General features: G+C 52.1%; 1 protein-coding gene across 4 annotated transcripts in view; it reads right to left on the bottom strand.

Moving 5' to 3' along the window:
* The window catches only part of ADGRL1 (adhesion G protein-coupled receptor L1), a 979,436-nt gene that overhangs the window by 155,158 nt on the left and 805,071 nt on the right, over positions 1 to 19,207 (bottom strand). For all 4 annotated transcript variants that reach the window (XM_069603973.1, XM_069603976.1, XM_069603977.1 and 1 more), the window contains exons 10-12: positions 18,921 to 19,104; positions 6,458 to 6,580; positions 3,390 to 3,595 (exon numbers count right to left, since the gene is read on the bottom strand). In XM_069603973.1, the coding sequence (XP_069460074.1) occupies positions 3,390 to 3,595; positions 6,458 to 6,580; positions 18,921 to 19,104 (513 nt within the window). The remainder of the gene's footprint in view (positions 1 to 3,389; positions 3,596 to 6,457; positions 6,581 to 18,920; positions 19,105 to 19,207) is intronic.

Genomic DNA, 19,207 nt, shown 5'->3' with positions numbered 1-19,207 from the left:
TGGTGGTAAGAGGACGACAACAGGTTGTGGAAGAGGGGAACAGCAGAGGGTGGAAGGAGAACAGCAGAGAGTGGAAGGCGAACAGCAGAGGGCAGAAGGAGAACAGCAGAGGGTGGAAGGAGAAGAGCAGAGGGTGGAAGGCTGGAAACAGAACTGTAGAGGGTGGGAGGCTGGGAAGAGCATAGGGTGCAAGGAGGGGAAAAGCAGATGGTGGAAGGAGGGGAACAACAGAGGGTGGAAAGAGAACAGCAGAGGGTGGGGGTGGGGAAGAGCACAGGCTGCAAGGAGGGGAACAGCAGAGGGTGGAAGAACACCAGAGTGGAAGAAGAACAGCATAGGGTGGAAGGAGAACAGGAGAGGATGGAAGAAGAACAGCAGAGGATGAAATATGGGGAACGGCAGAGGGTGGAAGCAGGGGAACAACAGAAGGTCGAAGTAGGGGGAACAACAGGAGTGGAAGGAAGAGGAGAACGGCAGAGGGTGGAAGAACAGCATAGAGTGTAAGGAGAACAGCAGAGGGTGGAAGGAGGAGAACAGGAGAGGGTGGAGGGGACCAGCACACAGTTGAAGGAAGAGAACAGAAGAGGGTGGAATGAAGAGAGCAGTAGAGGGTGAAAGGAAGACCAACGCCTGGGCATACCCTCTCTCACATAGGGAGAAAAATTATAACCAAACATGTGATTGGTGAAAGGTTTGGAATGAATCTGAAGCACTGGCATAGGAAACCAAGCTGCACCTCACTGATGAGGCCCAACAAGGCCTGAACATGTCTGGGGCTGCTTATGTTTACGTGCAGGGGGTCTGGCCTAGCAGTTCGGGCAGGGATGCTCCCATTGGTGGCAGTACCTGACTGATTTGCATATGGCTGGACCTCTTTTGCAATGTGGCAGACGGGCTAAACAACAGAGGTGTGGAAGGCTGCCCAGAGCAGTGCCAGTGGTTCAGATTTATTCAAAACCTTCCAGCCATTACTTTTTTGGCTAAGGAGCACACAAATATCGCATCTGGTGAATATGGATATTCTTGCAGTATTTTGCATATGCTCTGTGAGAGAACTGCATGCGATTTGTGAGTTATTTACCCATGTATTTTCAATCAGTAGTGAATTATAAAACTCTAAAAGATAATTACCTAAACTAGGAGGTATTTAAAATTACAAGGGGTTTCGATCTTCCCAGAGTGCAGAAAGAGGTATTAAACGCTGCCATAAAAAGGTCTGAGCCTCGCCTAACCCGCTTATTTTTGCTCCTGGGTATTTTCAATGTTTTTGCAGGTCCAATGAGAGCATGGAATGCAATTACTCTTTCGGCCTCCTTTTCCTTGTAAGCCTGGAAACAACTAATGGTTATCCTTGGTTATCCACCCGCATGTCACTTTCATAATGGCGGAAAACCATTGGCTACTCTGGACTCTGGCTGCTTCAAGCATCTGTTCAACAGCAATCCATTGTAAATTCCTACCGCCATGTATCAGGAGGATAGCTCAGGGGCAACGTGCTCGCCTTGGATGCAAGACGATACAGAGCAACACGTGTTCGAGCCCGGGGCCGCGCTTAGAAACCTCTGGCTATTAAGCGCGTTATAAATAACCCATCATATCATGTCTAAACAGTGGGAGGCATTTACTCTTCTTTGGATCACGAAGGGCAAAAACGAGTGCAAATCGCTTTTTGGCAGGTTTAGGTGCATTTTTTGTTCTTCGAAGTGCAATTGAGGAATTCTGCGAAGAGGTGAAGAAATGGCATATATGAAATGACCCCCTACCTGTTTTTTTCACTGGCACTATACTCCTAATGAGGTCTAGAGGGGTGTACAACAGTGTGGTTGTTTTGCGGAAGGGGCGCGCCCACCGCACATTTGCTGGATCGCGGAGCCAGTAAGACGAATAGAACTAGTCAGAGTAGAAATGGGCAGCAGGAAATATATCAAGCAACAAGACGTAAAAGGAAGAGGGGTTTTAAAGAAGGATAACAGAGATGGGAGAGGTGGGGGGATGGTAATAGGGGTTACGCTGCCATACGCATGCGAACGAGATGGAGCAGGAGGATGGCATCAAGGTGGGTTTATTCAGGCAATCCCCCCCATCAAAAAAATAACAAGAGCGAAGCAAGAGAGGTATGGGAGGACGATATAAGTCATTTATAACACGCCTGTACTCAAGTGTTTCTAGGCTCGCCAAGACAAGGGAGGGAGGGAAGACAGAGGTAGGACAAGACAAACGATCTTACTAGGCCTTGTGTCATTCCGATCGTGCAAGTGTGGCTCCTGTTGGGTGGTGAATTGTATATAGTTCGACATGCAAAAGTTGTTTTATTGGATGTCACATGTTAAAGTCATTATTGGAGGTTGACATTTTGGAGGGCGGATGTCAGCCTTGAAGTGTGTTTTCGTACTAGTTTCTATGCACCTACGGGCAACCACAACAAAAAAAGTACATGGTTTTATTTATAACACGCTTAATACCCAGAGGTTTCTAAGCACGGTATTAGTATTAGTATGGTATTAGGCATTTTATTTTAAAAAATAAAATGTTCTTTTGGGGTTGGAGAAAGCTTAAAACTATTTTTGGAACATGTTTATTCATGGGCCCTCCCGTCTTCCCTTGGTATAGTATGATAGCTTGTTCAAACCGTGCTTAATACCCAGAGGTTTCTAAGCACAGACCCCAGGATCGAGCCTGTGTGGCTGCATGTCATCTTGCTTCCACAGTGAGCACGTTGCCACTGAGCTATCCTCCCGAGACGATGACCTTTGGCCATCCCTGCATGCCTCCTCTCTCTCCACTGCAGAGACAGAAGTAAGGAATGGGAGTGTGGTGTCCAAAAGCAGGTCGCGATAGCACCTTTATCATCAAATATCCGGACTCTGCCAATCTTCTTTCCAGCGCAACTAAGGTGATCTTATATAAAGCATGTAATTGACCAGGTGAATGTGGCAATAGCAGCGATCTGCACTATACAGCTCTCCAGAACTACCATTCCCATAATCCCTCACTACTGACTATGCTGGCTAAGCCCGAAGGCAGCAGCAGTCCAAGACATTTGGAGAGCCAAAGGTTGCAGACTCCTGAGGTAAAGCATTAGAGCAACAGGCTGAACATAGTTCACCCGTGTGTAGGGACATTTTGGGAAAGAGCAGATTTTGTGTTAAGTTTAGAAAGAATGTTCTAGCATGTGGTTATCCCTCCATGATCAGACCAAATCCCCCAGGTAAGACCTTACTAAGTGGCAACAAAGGGTCTGATTCTCCAAAAGCAGATTGGCTGCAAAGGCAAGCAATAGCTTTCTGTAAAGGCCGGGAGCCTATTGAGCAATCTTTCAATTCCCCTGTAGGTCCCGTCCCACCACCCGCACACACATCTGATCCCAGTTGAGGTGCAGCACCACGTACCTCCAGGTGGGGAAGGGTGAAGATGACCGGGTCCATGAGGAAGACGCGGCTGGACTCCTTGTTGATGGAGGCTGCAATGACCTGGGAATTTACCACCAGAGATGGGCTGGCAGAGCTGTGGTCCCCAGCGATCTTCACCGTGGCGTTTTCCGTGGAGAGGAAGGAGCCCAGGTTGTTGTAGAGGATGAAGACCACTTTGACCACACCTGCAAGGAGGGGAGGGAGAGAGGGTACGTCAGCAATGACTTGCCGTGAGAACTGCAGGCAGTGCCACCTTGCGATGCCACCTCCTGCACAATCCCACAGGATCAATGGTTTAGGTGAGTGTGCAATGTCATTTCCACAAAGTAAAGAACATGGACAAAATAAAATCTATGGGGATGGGATCCCCTTCACTACAACTCTTAACCCCAACCCCTGCCTGCTACCCTTGGATCCCTTTACCCACAAATAAATACACTTTGATGTAAACTATTGAAGTAATTTCCACAAAGTGGAAACAACATGAGACTCCCTCATACACACATCAGTGTTAGGAAACTTTTCTCACTGAAATTCAATCCCAGCACTAGGTGCAGTGTGTCTGGACAGCTCAAAGACAATGCACTTCTCGCGTTCCAGCACTAGGCCCTAGTGTAGTGTGCCTACGCACTTAGAGATGGGTAACTCCAGTCACTAACAAACCATCCCTCAATCAGATGTGAAGACAGTGAATGTGCACACATCTGCCAGCATCAGAACCCAGTGCAGTGTGCCTGCACACCTCAGGTCGAATTAATAACTCATCCGACAGCATCGGAGCCTAGTGCAGTGTGCCTGCACACCTCAAAGGCAGGAAGGTCGAATTAATAACTCATCCGACAGCATCGGAGACTAGGTCAGTGTGTCAGCACACCTCAAAGGCAGGGAGCTAAAATTAAAAAACCATCCTCCACCATCAGAGTCTGGTGCAGTATGCCTGCTGCGAGATATTCGACCATCCGCACGGTGGGTGTGCGCTCGCCTGGGTTTTTTGGACATGTTAAATGTAATTAAATGATGGTAGATCAACCTTCGGAAAATGTGTGGGGCTAATCCGCACACAATTTCCAATGCTCACCGCACGACATGCACATAGACATATGTACTCTGGGTGGACACAGCCTACAGGCGCCACCCCCCCTGTCATATTTAGTTAAAATATAAGCTGGCGAGAGCCTTGCTAGGTCTCACTGGGTACTACCGGTCGTTCATCAAGGGGTATGGGACCACTGCCATGCCCCTGAATGATGTCACTTCCAAGAAGATGCCTAAGAAGGTAACATGGACCCCCGCCTGTCAAACCCCCTTATAAGATTTAAAGGATGGATTGTACAGGGCCCCAGTTCTGAAAGTGCCAGACTATGGTCAGGAGTTCTTTATCCAGACAGACACCTGTGATTTTTGGATTGGAGTAGTGTTGGCGCAGCTGAACTCTCAAGGGGTAGAGCAACCTGTTGCTTACGTTAGCATGCGATTGATAAGGAGGGAAAGGAACAGGGCTGTCGTTGAAAAGGAGGCTCATGCAGTCATGTGGATAGTAAAGCAGCTGAAACACGCCATCTTTGGGTCACACTTTACTATCCAAACATACCTCCAGCTCTTTGATGGTTAATGGCCATGCAAGGGGAGAACCCTAAGCTTCTGTGTTGGGCCATATCCCTACAGTGATTAGATATGGACATCCAGCATAAGCCAGGCTCCCAGCATGGAAATGCAGATGGGTCCAGCTGGTACCTTCAGCTTGATGACGAACCAGAGCCTCAGTAGGGTGGTGGTTCACATCTTGAGGCTGGGGGTCATGTGATGAATTCCACCATTCGCACAGAGGTTGTGCGCTCCCCTTCTTTTTTAAATTTTTTAAAATGAAATTGAGTGTTGGTGGATCAACCTCCGGAAAATGTGTGGGGCTAATCCGCACACATTTTCCCATGCTCACCGCACGACATGCACATAGGCCCATGCACTCTGGGTGGACGCAAGTGATGGTAACTAGCCTAGTGCAGTGTGCCTGCACACCTCAAATGCAAGGAGCTCTCATTAACAAAAGCGGGGAGCTCTCATTAACAAAAGCGGGGAGCTCTCATTAACAAAGGCAGGGAGCTCTCATTAACAAAGGCAGGGAGCTCTCATTAACAAAGCATCCTTCAGCAGCTGGGCCTAGTGCAGTCTGCCTGCACACCTCAAATGCAGGGAGCTCTCATTAACAAAGGCAGGGAGCTCTCATTAACAAAGCATCCTTCAGCAGCTGGGCCTAGTGCAGTCTGCCTGCACACCTCAAATGCAGGGAGCTCTCATTAACAAAGGCAGGGAGCTCTCATTAACAAAGGCAGGGAGCTCTCATTAACAAAGCATCCTTCAGCAGCTGGGCATAGTGCAGTCTGCCTGCACACCTCAAATGCAGGGAGCTCTCATTAACAAAGGCAGGGAGCTCTCATTAACAAAGCATCCTTCAGCAGCTGGGCCTAGTGCAGTCTGCCTGCACACCTCAAATGCAGGGAGCTCTCATTAACAAAGGCAGGGAGCTCTCATTAACAAAGGCAGGGAGCTCTCATTAACAAAGCATCCTTCAGCAGCTGGGCCTAGTGCAGTCTGCCTGCACACCTCAAATGCAGGGAGCTCTCATTAACAAAGGCAGGGAGCTCTCATTAACAAAGCTTCCTTCAGCAGCTGGGCCTAGTGCAGTCTGACTGCACACCTCAAATGCAGGGAGCTCTCATTAACAAAGGCAGGGAGCTCTCATCAACAAAGCATCCTTCAGCAGCTGGGCCTAGTGCAGTCTGACTGCACACCTCAAATGCAGGGAGCTCTCATTAACAAAGCATCCTTCAGCAGATGGGCCTAGTGCAGTCTGACTGCACACCTCAAATGCAGGGAGCTCTCATTAACAAAGCATCCTTCAGCAGCTGGGCCTAGTGCAGTCTGACTGCACACCTCAAAGGGCGGGCGCTTCGCCACTGAAGTAAGGGCCCAGTCGCATGAATGCTTCTCGCTGAGGCCTCCTCTCTCGCGCTGCATGTAGGGAGGCCCTGCCCGCGCCCTGCACTCACCATTGCGGCTGTTCTGCTTGATGGTGTTGGCGGACAGCTGGATGGAGCTCTCGCTCAGGTTCTCCTGCGGGAAGACCAGCTCGTGCACCTGCTCCTCGGTGTTCAAGAGGGTCACTTCCAGCACTGCAGGAGAGCAGAGAATGCGTGTTAATGGGTGCTGACAGCCTCTCCACGTTCCCCCCACTGTCCCCTCGGGTGCTGGCAGCCTCTCCACGTTCCCCCCACTGTCCCCTCAGGTGCTGGTAGCCTCTCCACGTTCCCCCCACTGTCCACTCAGGTGCTGACAGCCTCCACACGTTCCCCCCACTGTCCCGTCAGGTGCTGGCAGCCTCTCCGCGTTTCCCCCACTGTCCCATCAGGTGCTGACAGCCTCTCCACGTTCCCCCCACTGTCCCCTCAGGTGCTGGCAGCCTCTCCGCGTTTCCCCCACTGTCCCCTCAGGTTCTTGCAGTCTCTCTATGTTTCCCCCACTGTCCACTCCGGTGCTGGCAGCCTCTCTGCGTTTCCCCCACTGTCCCCTCAGGTGCTGGCAGCCTCTCTGCGTTTCCCCCACTGTCCCCTCAGGTGCTGACAGCCTCTCCACGTTCCCCCCACTGTCCACTCAGGTGCTGACAGCCTCCACACGTTCCCCCCAATGTCCCCTCAGGTGCTGACAGCCTCCACACGTTCCCCCCACTGTCCACTCAGGTGCTGACAGCCTCCACACGTTCCCCCCACTGTCCCCTCAGGTCCTTGTAGCCTCTCTGTTTCCCCCACTGTCCCCTCAGGTGCTTGCAGCCTCTCTATGTTCCCCCCACCGTCCCCTCAGGTGCTGACAGCCTCTCCACGTTCCCCCCACTGTCCACTCAGGTGCTGACAGCCTCCACACGTTCCCCCCACTGTCCCCTCAGGTGCTGGCAGCTTCTCCACGTTTCCCCCACTGTCCACTCAGGTGCTGACAGCCTCCACACGTTCCCCCCACTGTCCCCTCAGGTGCTGGCAGCTTCTCCGCGTTTCCCCCACTGTCCCCTCAGGTGCTGGCAGCCTCTCCGCGTTTCCCCCACTGTCCCCTCAGGTGCTGGCAGCTTCTCCGCGTTTCCCCCACTGTTCCCTCAGGTGCTGGCAGCCTCTCCGCGTTTCCCCCACGGTCCCCTCAGGTGCTGGCAGCCTCTCCGCGTTTCCCCCACTGTCCCCTCAGGTGCTGGTAGCCTCTCTACGTTTACCGCACTGTCCCCTCGGGTGCTTGCAGCCTCGCTACGTTTCCCCCACTGTCCCCTCAGGTGCTGGCAGCCTCTTCGCGTTCCCCCCACTGTCCCCTCAGGTGCTTGCAGCCTCTCTATGTTTCCCCCACTGTCCCCTCAGGTGCTTGCAGCCTCTCTATGTTTCCACCACTGTCCCCTCCGGTGCTTCCAGCCTCTCTATGTTTCCGCCACTGTCCCCTCCGGTGCTTCCAGCCTCTCTATGTTTCCGCCACTGTCCCCTCCGGTGCTTCCAGCCTCTCTATGTTTCTGCCACTGTCCCCTCAGGTGCTGGTAGCCTCTCTACGTTTACCTCACTGTCCCCTCAGGTGCTTGCAGCCTCGCTACGTTTCCCCCACTGTCCCCCTCAGGTGCTTGCAATCTCACTACATTTCTCCCTCTGTCCCACTGAGATTCTTGGTGTCTTTTTCCATTTCTCGCTGTGTCGCCTGAGATTCGTGCAGTCTCGCTCCATTTCTCCCTCTGCCCCCCGTTAGGCGCTTGCAGTCTCTCTCCATTTCTCCCTCTTCCCCCCTCAGGCTCTTGCAATCTCTCCCCATTTCCCACTCTGCCCCCCTCAGGCTCTCGCAGTATCTCTCCATTTCCCCCTCTGCACCCTCAGGCTCTTGCAGTCTCTCTCCATTTCCCACTCTGCCCCTCAGGCTCTTGCAGTCTCCCCCCATTTCCCACTCTGCCCACTTAGACTCTTGCAGTCTCGCTCCATTTCCCCCTCTGCCTCCAGAGGCGGGAGGAGGAGAAGGGAAAGCAGAAAATGCAAAGGCAACACAGGATCTGGCAGAGGAAGGCAAAGCAGAGAGAGGCGACTAACTGAGAAGGGAGATGGGGGAATGCAAAGAATGCAAGGTTATCTGGCCAGAGACAGCTGTGCAGAGTGCAGGAGAGACGGTGGGAGGAGGAGAAGGGAAAGCAGAAATGCCAAGGCAACACAGGATCTGGCAGAGGAAAGCAAAGCAGAGAGAGGCGACCAACTGAGAAGAGAGATGGGGGAATACAAAGAATGCAAGGTCACCTGACCGCAGACAGCTGCGCAGAGTACAGGAGAGACGGTGGGAGGAAGAAAAGGGAAAGAAGAAATGCCAAGACAACACAGGATGTGGCAGAGGAAAGCAAAGCAGAGAGGCGACCAACTGAGAAGAGAGATGGGGGAATACAAAGAATGCAAGGTCACCTGACCGCAGACAGCTGCGCAGAGTACAGGAGAGACGGTGGGAGGAAGAAAAGGGAAAGAAGAAATGCCAAGACAACACAGGATGTGGCAGAGGAAAGCAAAGCAGAGAGGCGACCAACTGAGAAGGGAGATGGGGGAATGCAAAAAATGCAAGGTCACCTAACTAGAGACAGCTGCACAGAGTGCAGGAGAGATGGTGGGAGGAGGAGAAGGGAAAGAAGAAATGCCAATGTAACACAGGATCTGGCAGAGGAAAGCAAAGCAGAGAGAGGCGACCAACTGAGAAGAGAGATGGGGGAATACAAAGAATGCAAGGTCACCTGACCGCAGACAGCTGCGCAGAGTACAGGAGAGACGGTGGGAGGAAGAAAAGGGAAAGAAGAAATGCCAAGACAACACAGGATGTGGCAGAGGAAAGCAAAGCAGAGAGGCGACCAACTGAGAAGAGAGATGGGGGAATACAAAGAATGCAAGGTCACCTGACTAGAGACAGCTGCACAGAGTGCAGGAGAGACGGCGGGAGGAGGAGAAGGGAAAGCAGAAAATGCCAAGGCAACACAGGATCTGGCAGAGGAAAGCAAAGCAGAGAGAGGCGACCAACTGAAAAGAGAGATGGGGGAATGCAAAGAATACAAGGTCATCTGACCGCAGACAGCTGCGCGGAGTGCAGGAGAGACGGCGGGAGGAAGAAAAGGGAAATAAGAAATGCCAATGCAACACAGGATCTGGCAGAGGAAAGCAAAGCAGAGAGAGGCGACCAACTGAGAAGAGAGATGGGGGAATGCAAAGAATGCAAGGTTACCTGACTAGAGACAGCTGCGCAGAGTGCAGGAGAGACGACGGGAGGAGGAGAAGGGAAAGAAGAAATGCCAAGGCAACACAGGATCTGGCAGAGGAAAGCAAAGCAGAGAGAGGCGACCAACTGAGAAGAGAGATGGGGGAATGCAAAGAATGCAAGGTCACCTGACTAGAGACAGCTGCGCAGAGTGCAGGAGAGACGGTGGGAGGAGGAGAAGGGAAAGCAGAAAATGCAAAGGCAACACAGGAGCTGGCAGAGGAAAGCAAAGCAGAGAGAGGTGACCAACTGAGAAGAGAGATGGGGAATGCAAAGAATGCAAGGTTACCTGACCAGAGACAGCTGCACAGAGTGCAGGAGAGACGGTGGGAGGAGGAGAAGGGAAAGCAAAAAATGCAAAGGCAACACAGGAGCTGGCAGAGGAAAGCAAAGCAGAGAGAGGCGACCAACTGAGAAGAGAGATGGGGAAATGCAAAGAACGTAAGGTCACCTGACTAGAGACAGCTGCGCAGAGTGCAGGAGAGATGGCGTGAGGAAAAAAAGGGAAAGAAGAAATGCCAAGGCAACACAGGATCTGGCAGAGGAAAGCAAAGCAGAGAGAGGCGACCAACTGAGAAGAGCGATGGGGGAATGCAAAGAATGCAAAGTTACCTGACCAGAGACAGCTGCGCAGAGTGCAGGAGAGACGGTGGGAGGAGGAGAAGGGAAAGCAGAAAATGCAAAGGCAACACAGGAGCTGGCAGAGGAAAGCAAAGCAGAGAGAGGCGACCAACTGAGAAGAGAGATGGGGGAATGCAAAGAATGCAAGGTTACCTGACCAGAGACAGCTGCGCAGAGTGCAGGAGAGATGGCGGGCGGAAGAAAAGGGAAAGAAGAAATGCCAAGGCAACACAGGAGCTGGCAGAGGAAAGCAAAGCAGAGAGAGGCGACCAACTGAGAAGAGAGATGGGGGAATGCAAAGAATGCAAGGTCACCTGACTAGAGACAGCTGCGCAGAGTGCAGGAGAGATGGCGGAAGGAAGAAAAGGGAAAGCAGAAATGCCAAGGCAACACAGGATCTGACAGAGGAAAGCAAAGCAGAGAGAGGCAACCAACTGAGAAGAGAGATGGGGGAATGCAAAGAATGCAAGGTCACCTAACCAGAGACAGCTGCGCAGAGTGCAGGAGAGACGGTGGGAGGAGGAGAAGGGAAAGCAGAAAATGCCAAGGCAACACAGGATCTGGCAGAGGAAGGCAAAGCAGAGAGAGGCGACCAACTGAGAAGAGAGATGGGGGAATACAAAGAATGCAAGGTCACCTGACTAGAGACAGCTGTGCAGAGTGCAGGAGAGACGACGGGAGGAAGAAAAGAGAAAGAAGAAATGCCAAGGCAACACAGGATCTGGCAGAGGAAAGCAAAGCAGAGAGAGGCGACCAACTGAGAAGAGAGATGGGGAAATGCAAAGAATGCAAGGTCACCTGACTAGAGACAGCTGCGCAGAGTGCAGGAGAGACGGCGTGAGGAAGAAAAGGGAAAGAAGAAATGCCAAGGCAACACAGGATCTGGCAGAGGAAAGCAACGCATCGAGAGGCGACCAACTGAGAAGAGAGATGGGGGAATGCAAAGAATACAAGGTTACCTGACTAGAGACAGCTGCGCAGAGTGCAGGAGAGACGACGGGAGGAGGAGAAGGGAAAGAAGAAATGCCAAGGCAACACAGGATCTGGCAGAGGAAAGCAAAGCAGAGAGAGGCGACCAACTGAGAAGAGAGATGGGGGAATGCAAAGAATGCAAGGTCACCTGACTAGAGACAGCTGCGCAGAGTGCAGGAGAGATGGTGGGAGGAGGAGAAGGGAAAGAAGAAATGCCGAGGCAACACAGGATCTGGCAAAGGAAAGCAAAGCATCGAGAGGCGACCAACTGAGAAGAGAGATGGGGGAATGCAAAGAATGCAAGGTTACCTGACTAGAGACAGCTGCGCAGAGTGCAGGAGAGACGACGGGAGGAGGAGAAGGGAAAGAAGAAATGCCAAGGCAACACAGGATCTGGCAGAGGAAAGCAAAGCAGAGAGAGGCGACCAACTGAGAAGAGAGATGGGGGAATGCAAAGAATGCAAGGTCACCTGACTAGAGACAGCTGCGCAGAGTGCAGGAGAGACGGTGGGAGGAGGAGAAGGGAAAGCAGAAAATGCAAAGGCAACACAGGAGCTGGCAGAGGACAGCAAAGCAGAGAGAGGTGACCAACTGAGAAGAGAGATGGGGGAATGCAAAGAATGCAAGGTTACCTGACCAGAGACAGCTGCACAGAGTGCAGGAGAGACGGTGGGAGGAGGAGAAGGGAAAGCAAAAAATGCAAAGGCAACACAGGAGCTGGCAGAGGAAAGCAAAGCAGAGAGAGGCGACCAACTGAGAAGAGAGATGGGGGAATGCAAAGAACGCAAGGTCACCTGACTAGAGACAGCTGCGCAGAGTGCAGGAGAGATGGCGGGAGGAAGAAAAGGGAAAGAAGAAATGCCAAGGCAACACAGGAGCTGGCAGAGGAAAGCAAAGCAGAGAGAGGCGACCAACTGAGAAGAGAGATGGGGGAGTGCAAAGAACGTAAGGTCACCTGACTAGAGACAGCTGCGCAGAGTGCAGGAGAGATGGCGTGAGGAAAAAAAGGGAAAGAAGAAATGCCAAGGCAACACAGGATCTGGCAGAGGAAAGCAAAGCAGAGAGAGGCGACCAACTGAGAAGAGCGATGGGGGAATGCAAAGAATGCAAAGTTACCTGACCAGAGACAGCTGCGCAGAGTGCAGGAGAGACGGTGGGAGGAGGAGAAGGGAAAGCAGAAAATGCAAAGGCAACACAGGAGCTGGCAGAGGAAAGCAAAGCAGAGAGAGGCGACCAACTGAGAAGAGAGATGGGGGAATGCAAAGAATACAGGGTTACCTGACCAGAGACAGCTGCGCAGAGTGCAGGAGAAATGGCGGGCGGAAGAAAAGGGAAAGAAGAAATGCCAAGGCAACACAGGAGCTGGCAGAGGAAAGCAAAGCAGAGAGAGGCGACCAACTGAGAAGAGAGATGGGGGAATGCAAAGAATGCAAGGTCAGCTGACTAGAGACAGATGCGCAGAGTGCAGGAGAGATGGCGGAAGGAAGAAAAGGGAAAGCAGAAATGCCAAGGCAACACAGGATCTGACAGAGGAAAGCAAAGCAGAGAGAGGCGACCAACTGAGAAGAGAGATGGGGGAATGCAAAGAATGCAAGGTCACCTAACCAGAGACAGCTGCGCAGAGTGCAGGAGAGATGGTGGGAGGAGGAGAAGGGAAAGCAGAAAATGCCAAGGCAACACAGGATCTGGCAGAGGAAGGCAAAGCAGAGAGAGGCGACCAACTGAGAAGAGAGATGGGGGAATACAAAGAATGCAAGGTCACCTGACTAGAGACAGCTGTGCAGAGTGCAGGAGAGACGACGGGAGGAAGAAAAGAGAAAGAAGAAATGCAAAGGAAACACAGGATCTAGCAGAGGAAAGCAAAACAGCAAGAGGCGACCAACTGAGAAGAGAGATAGGGGAATGCAAAGAATGCAAGGTCACCTGACTAGAGACAGCTGCACAGAGTGCAGGAGAGACGGTGGGAGGAGGAGAAGGGAAAGCAGAAAATGCAAAGGCACACAGGATCTAGCAGAGGAAAGCAAAGCAGCAAGAGGCGACCAACTGAGAAGAGAGATGGGGGAATGCAAAGAATGCAAGGTTACCTGACTAGAGACAGCTGCACAGAGTGCAGGAGAGATGGTGGGAGGAGGAGAAGGGAAAGAAGAAATGCCGAGGCAACACAGGATCTGGCAGAGGAAAGCAAAGCAGAGAGAGGCGACCAACTGAGAAGAGAGATGGGGGAAATACAAAGAATGCAAGGTCACCTGACTAGATATAGCTGCGCAGAGTGCAGGAGAGACGGCGTGAGGAAGAAAAGGGAAAGAAGAAATGCCAAGGCAACACAGGATCTGGCAGAGGAAAGCAAAGCAGAGAGAGGCGACCAACTGAGAAGAGAGATGGGGGAATGCAAAGAATGCAAGGTCACCTAACCAGAGACAGCTGCGCAGAGTGCAGAAGAGACGGTGGGAGGAGGAGAAGGGAAAGCAGAAAATGCAAAGGCAACACAGGATCTAGCAGGGGAAAGCAAAGCAGCAAGAGGCGACCAACTGAGAAGAGAGATGTGGGAATGCAAAGAATGCAAGGTCACCTGACTAGAGACAGCTGCACAGAGTGCAGGAGAGATGGTGGGAGGAGGAGAAGGGAAAGAAGAAATGCCGAGGCAACACAGGATCTCGCAGAGGAAAGCAAAGCATCAAGAGGCGACCAACTGAGAAGAGCGATGGGGGAATGCAAAGAATGCAAGATCACCTGACTAGAGACAGCTGCACAGAGTGCAGGAGAGATGGTGGGAGGAGGAGAAGGGAAAGAAGAAATGCCAAGGCAACACAGGATCTGGCAGAGGAAATCAAAGCAGTAAGAGGCGACCAACTGAGAAGAGCGATGGGGGAATGCAAAGAATGCAAGGTTACCTGGCCAGAGACAGCTGCGCAGAGTGCAGGAGAGACGGTGGGAGGTGGAGAAGGGAAAGCAGAAAATGCAAAGGCAACACAGGAGCTGGCAGAGGAAAGCAAAGCAGAGAGAGGCGACAAACTGAGAAGAGAGATGGGGGAATGCAAAGAAATCAAGGTTACCTGACCAGAGACAGCTGCGCAGAGTGCAGGAGAGACGGTAGGAGGAGGAGAACGGAAAGCAAAAAATGCAAAGGCAACACAGGAGCTGGCAGAGGAAAGCAAAGCAGAGAGAGGCAACCAACTGAGAAGAGAGATGGGGGAATGCAAAGAATGCAAGGTCACCTGACTAGAGACAGCTGCGCAGAGTGCAGGAGAGATGGCGGGAGGAAGAAAAGGGAAAGAAGAAATGCCAAGGCAACACAGGATCTGGCAGAGGAAAGCAAAGCAGAGAGAGGCGACCAACTGAGAAGAGCGATGGGGGAATGCAAAGAATGCAAGGTTACCTGACCAGAGACAGCTGCGCAGAGTGAAGGAGAGACGGTGGGAGGAGGAGAAGGGAAAGCAGAAAATGCAAAGGCAACACAGGAGCTGGCAGAGGAAAGCAAAGCAGAGAGAGGCGACAAACTGAGAAGAGAGATGGGGGAATGCAAAGAAATCAAGGTTACCTGACCAGAGACAGCTGCGCAGAGTGCAGGAGAGACGGTAGGAGGAGGAGAACGGAAAGCAAAAAATGCAAAGGCAACACAGGAGCTGGCAGAGGAAAGCAAAGCAGAGAGAGGCAACCAACTGAGAAGAGAGATGGGGGAATGCAAAGAATGCAAGGTCACCTGACTAGAGACAGCTGCGCAGAGTGCAGGAGAGATGGCGGGAGGAAGAAAAGGGAAAGAAGAAATGCCAAGGCAACACAGGATCTGGCAGAGGAAAGCAAAGCAGAGAGAGGCGACCAACTGAGAAGAGCGATGGGGGAATGCAAAGAATGCAAGGTTACCTGACCAGAGACAGCTGCGCAGAGTGAAGGAGAGACGGTGGGAGGAGGAGAAGGGAAAGCAGAAAATGCAAAGGCAACACAGGAGCTGGCAGAGGAAAGCAAAGCAGAGAGAGGCGACCAACTGAGAAGAGAGATGGGGGAATACAAAGAATGCAAGGTTACCTGACCAGAGACAGCTGCGCAGAGTGCAGGAGAGATGGCGGGCGGAAGAAAAGGGAAAGAAGAAATGCCAAGGCAACACAGGAGCTGGCAGAGGAAAGCAAAGCAGAGAGAGGCGACCAACTGAGAAGAGAGATGGGGGAATGCAAAGTATGCAAGGTCACCTGACTAGAGACAGCTGCGCAGAGTGCAGGAGAGATGGCGGGAGGAAGAAAAGGGAAAGCAGAAATGCCAAGGCAACACAGGATCTGGCAGAGGAAAGCAAAGCAGAGAGAGGCGACCAACTGAGAAGAGAGATGGGGGAATGCAAAGAATGCAAGGTCACCTAACCAGAGACAGCTGCGCAGAGTGCAGGAGAGACGGTGGGAGGAGGAGAAGGGAAAGCAGAAAATGCCAAGGCAACACAGGATCTGGCAGAGGAAGGCAAAGCAGAGAGAGGCGACCAACTAAGAGGAGAGATGGGGGAATGCAAAGAATGCAAGGTCACCTGACTAGAGACAGCTGCGCAGAGTGCAGGAGAGACGGCGGGAGGAAGGAAAGGGAAAGAAGAAATGCCAAGGCAACACAGGATCTGGCAGAGGAAGGCAAAGCAGAGAGAGGCGACCAACTGAAAAGAGAGATGGGGGAATGTAAAGAATGCAAGGTCACCTGACTAGAGACAGCTGCGCAGAGTGCAGGAGAGACGACGGGAGGAAGAAAAGGGAAAGAAGAAATGCCAAGGCCACACAGGATCTGGCAGAAGAAAGCAAAGCAGAGAGAGGCGAACAACTGAGAAGAGAGATGGGGGAATGCAAAGAATGCAAGGTCACCTGACTAGAGACAGCTGCGCAGAGTGCAGGAGAGACGGCGTGAGGAAGAAAAGGGAAAGAAGAAATGCTAAGGCAACACAGGATCTGGCAGAGGAAAGCAAAGCAGAGAGAGGCTACCAACTGAGAAGAGAGATGGGGGAATGCAAAGAATGCAAGGTCACCTAACCAGAGACAGCTGCGCAGAGTGCAGGAGAGACGGTGGGAGGAGGAGATGTGAAAGCAGTAAATGCAAAGGCAACACAGGATCTAGCAGAGGAAAGCAAAACAGCAAGAGGCGACCAACTGAGAAGAGAGATAGGGGAATGCAAAGAATGCAAGGTCACCTGACTAGAGACAGCTGCACAGAGTGCAGGAGAGACGGTGGGAGGAGGAGAAGGGAAAGCAGAAATTGCAAAGGCACACAGGATTTAGCAGAGGAAAGCAAAGCAGCAAGAGGCGACCAACTGAGAAGAGAGATGGGAGAATGCAAAGAATGCAAGGTTACCTGACTAGAGACAGCTGCACAGAGTGTAGGAGAGATGGTGGGAGGAGGAGAAGGGAAAGAAGAAATGCCGAGGCAACACAGGATCTGGCAGAGGAAAGCAAAGCAGAGAGAGGCGACCAACTGAGAAGAGAGATGGGGGAATACAAAGAATGCAAGGTCATCTGACTAGATACAGCTGCGCAGAGTGCAGGAGAGACGGCGTGAGGAAGAAAAGGGAAAGAAGAAATGCCAAGGCAACACAGGATCTGGCAGAGGAAAGCAAAGCAGAGTGAGACGACCAACTGAGAAGAGAGATGGGGGAATGCAAAGAATGCAAGGTCACCTAACCAGAGACAGCTGCGCAGAGTGCAGGAGAGATGGTGGGAGGAGGAGAAGGGAAAGCAGAAAATGCAAAGGCAACACAGGATCTAGCAGAGGAAAGCAAAGCAGCAAGAGGCGACCAACTGAGAAGAGAGATGGGGGAATACAAAGAATGCAAGGTCATCTGACTAGATACAGCTGCGCAGAGTGCAGGAGAGACGGCGTGAGGAAGAAAAGGGAAAGAAGAAATGCCAAGGCAACACAGGATCTGGCAGAGGAAAGCAAAGCAGTAAGAGGCGACCAACTGAGAAGAGTGATGGGAGAATGCAAAGAATGCAAGGTTACCTGGCCAGAGACAGCTGCGCAAAGTGCAGGAGAGACGGTGGGAGGAGGAGAAGGGAAAGCAGAAAATGCAAAGGCAACACAGGAGCTGGCAGAGGAAAGCAAAGCAGAGAGAGGCGACCAACTGAGAAGAGAGATGGGGGAATGCAAAGAAATCAAGGTTACCTGACCAGAGATAGCTGCGCAGAGTGCAGGAGAGACGGTGGGAGGAGGAGAAGAGAAAGCAAAAAATGCAAAGGCAACACAGGAGCTGGCAGAGGAAAGCAAAGCAGAGAGAGGCGACCAACTGAGAAGAGAGATGGGGGAATGCAAAGAATGCAAGGTCACCTGACTAGAGACAGCTGCACAGAGTGCAGGAGAGATGGCGGGAGGAAGAAAAGGGAAAGAAGAAATACCAAGGCAACACAGGATCTGGCAGAGGAAAGCAAAGCAGAGAGAGGCGACCAACTGAGAAGAGCGATGGGGGAATGCAAAGAATGCAAGGTTACCTGACCAGAGACAGCTGCGCAGAGTGCAGGAGAGACGGTGGGAGGAGAAGGGAAAGCAGAAAATGCATAGGCAACAGAGGAGCTGGCAGAGGAAAGCAAAGCAGAGAGAGGCGACCAACTGAGAAGAGAGATGGGGGAATGCAAAAAATGCAAGGTTACCTGACCAGAGACAGCTGCGCAGAGTGCAGGAGAGACGGCGGGAGGAGGAGAAGGGAAAGAAGAAATGCCAAGGCAACACAGGAGCTGGCAGAGGAAAGCAAAGCAGAGAGAGGCGACCGACTGAGAAGAGAGATGGGGGAATGCAAAGAATGCAAGGTCACCTGACTAGAGACAGCTGCGCAGAGTGCAGGAGAGACGGCGGGAGGAGGAGAAGGGAAAGAAGAAATGCCAAGGCAGGACAGGAGCTGGCAGAGGAAAGCAAAGCAGAGAGAGGCGACCGACTGAGAAGAGAGATGGGGGAATGCAAAGAATGCAAGGTCACCTGACTAGAGACAGCTGCGCAGAGTGCAGGAGAGACGGCGGGAGGAGGAGAAGGGAAAGAAGAAATGCCAAGGCAGGACAGGAGCTGGCAGAGGAAAGCAAAGCAGAGAGAGGCGACCAACTGAGAAGAGAGATGGGGGAATGCAAAGAATGCAAGGTCACCTGACTAGAGACAGCTGCGCAGAGTGCAGGAGAGATGGCGGGAGGAAGAAAAGGGAAAGAAGAAATGCCAAGGCAACACAGGAGCTGGCAGAGGAAAGCAAAGCAGAGAGAGGCGACCAACTGAAAGGACAGCGGGGAGTGCATAACCTCTGTGCGTTTTCCTTTCTTCCCCCTCAGAAGCCTCACTTTCTTGGATCGTCCCACTCTGCCCGGTTCATGCGCGCTTTGCCGGTATCCCATGGTTTCTGCGCTGGAAATGACCTTTGAAGTGATTACTTTGATATATATGCAGTTGTGGGTTAAGGGGTAGGAAAGGGGTTGGGAGGGGTTTGGATGGGGAATGGGAACCCCCCAAATTTAAAAATAAAATCGAAGAAAACGTTGAAGTAAATTACCTCGAAGTCATTCTTTTCAGCCAATTGACATGGAACTGACACACTCACTCTCCCCATTCTACTCTTTGGCACCCCTGACCTTTGCCCTGTGCCCTGCCAGAGACCCCATTAGTGGGAAATTCATGCCCCTCTGCCCACAGACTACTCACCCACGTTGGTCTTGGCAGTGATGAAGCGTGCTGGCTCCTTCACGTTGTCTGCCAGTAGGAAGGCCCCCTCCTCCACGATGTCCAGCAGCATGGTGGCGGTATGAACTTGCTCGGTGGCATTCATGTCCTTCCACGATTCCAGGGCCTCGGGTCTCAGTAGGTTATCCACCGTCTCTACCACAGCCTGCCAAGGAGCAGAGCATTAGGGAAATCTTCATTTTACTGAACTGTTGTTACAATACTGCAACCACCACATAAACGCAGCCAATGCAACCCAATACTGACCT

Source organism: Ambystoma mexicanum, chromosome 3q, assembly GCF_040938575.1.
Source record: "Ambystoma mexicanum isolate Mex_15411 chromosome 3q, UKY_AmexF1_1, whole genome shotgun sequence".
Lineage (NCBI taxonomy): Eukaryota > Metazoa > Chordata > Amphibia > Caudata > Ambystomatidae > Ambystoma > Ambystoma mexicanum.
The sequence above is the reverse complement of the archived record's forward strand: the minus strand, read 5'-3'. Positions and strand labels throughout refer to the sequence as shown.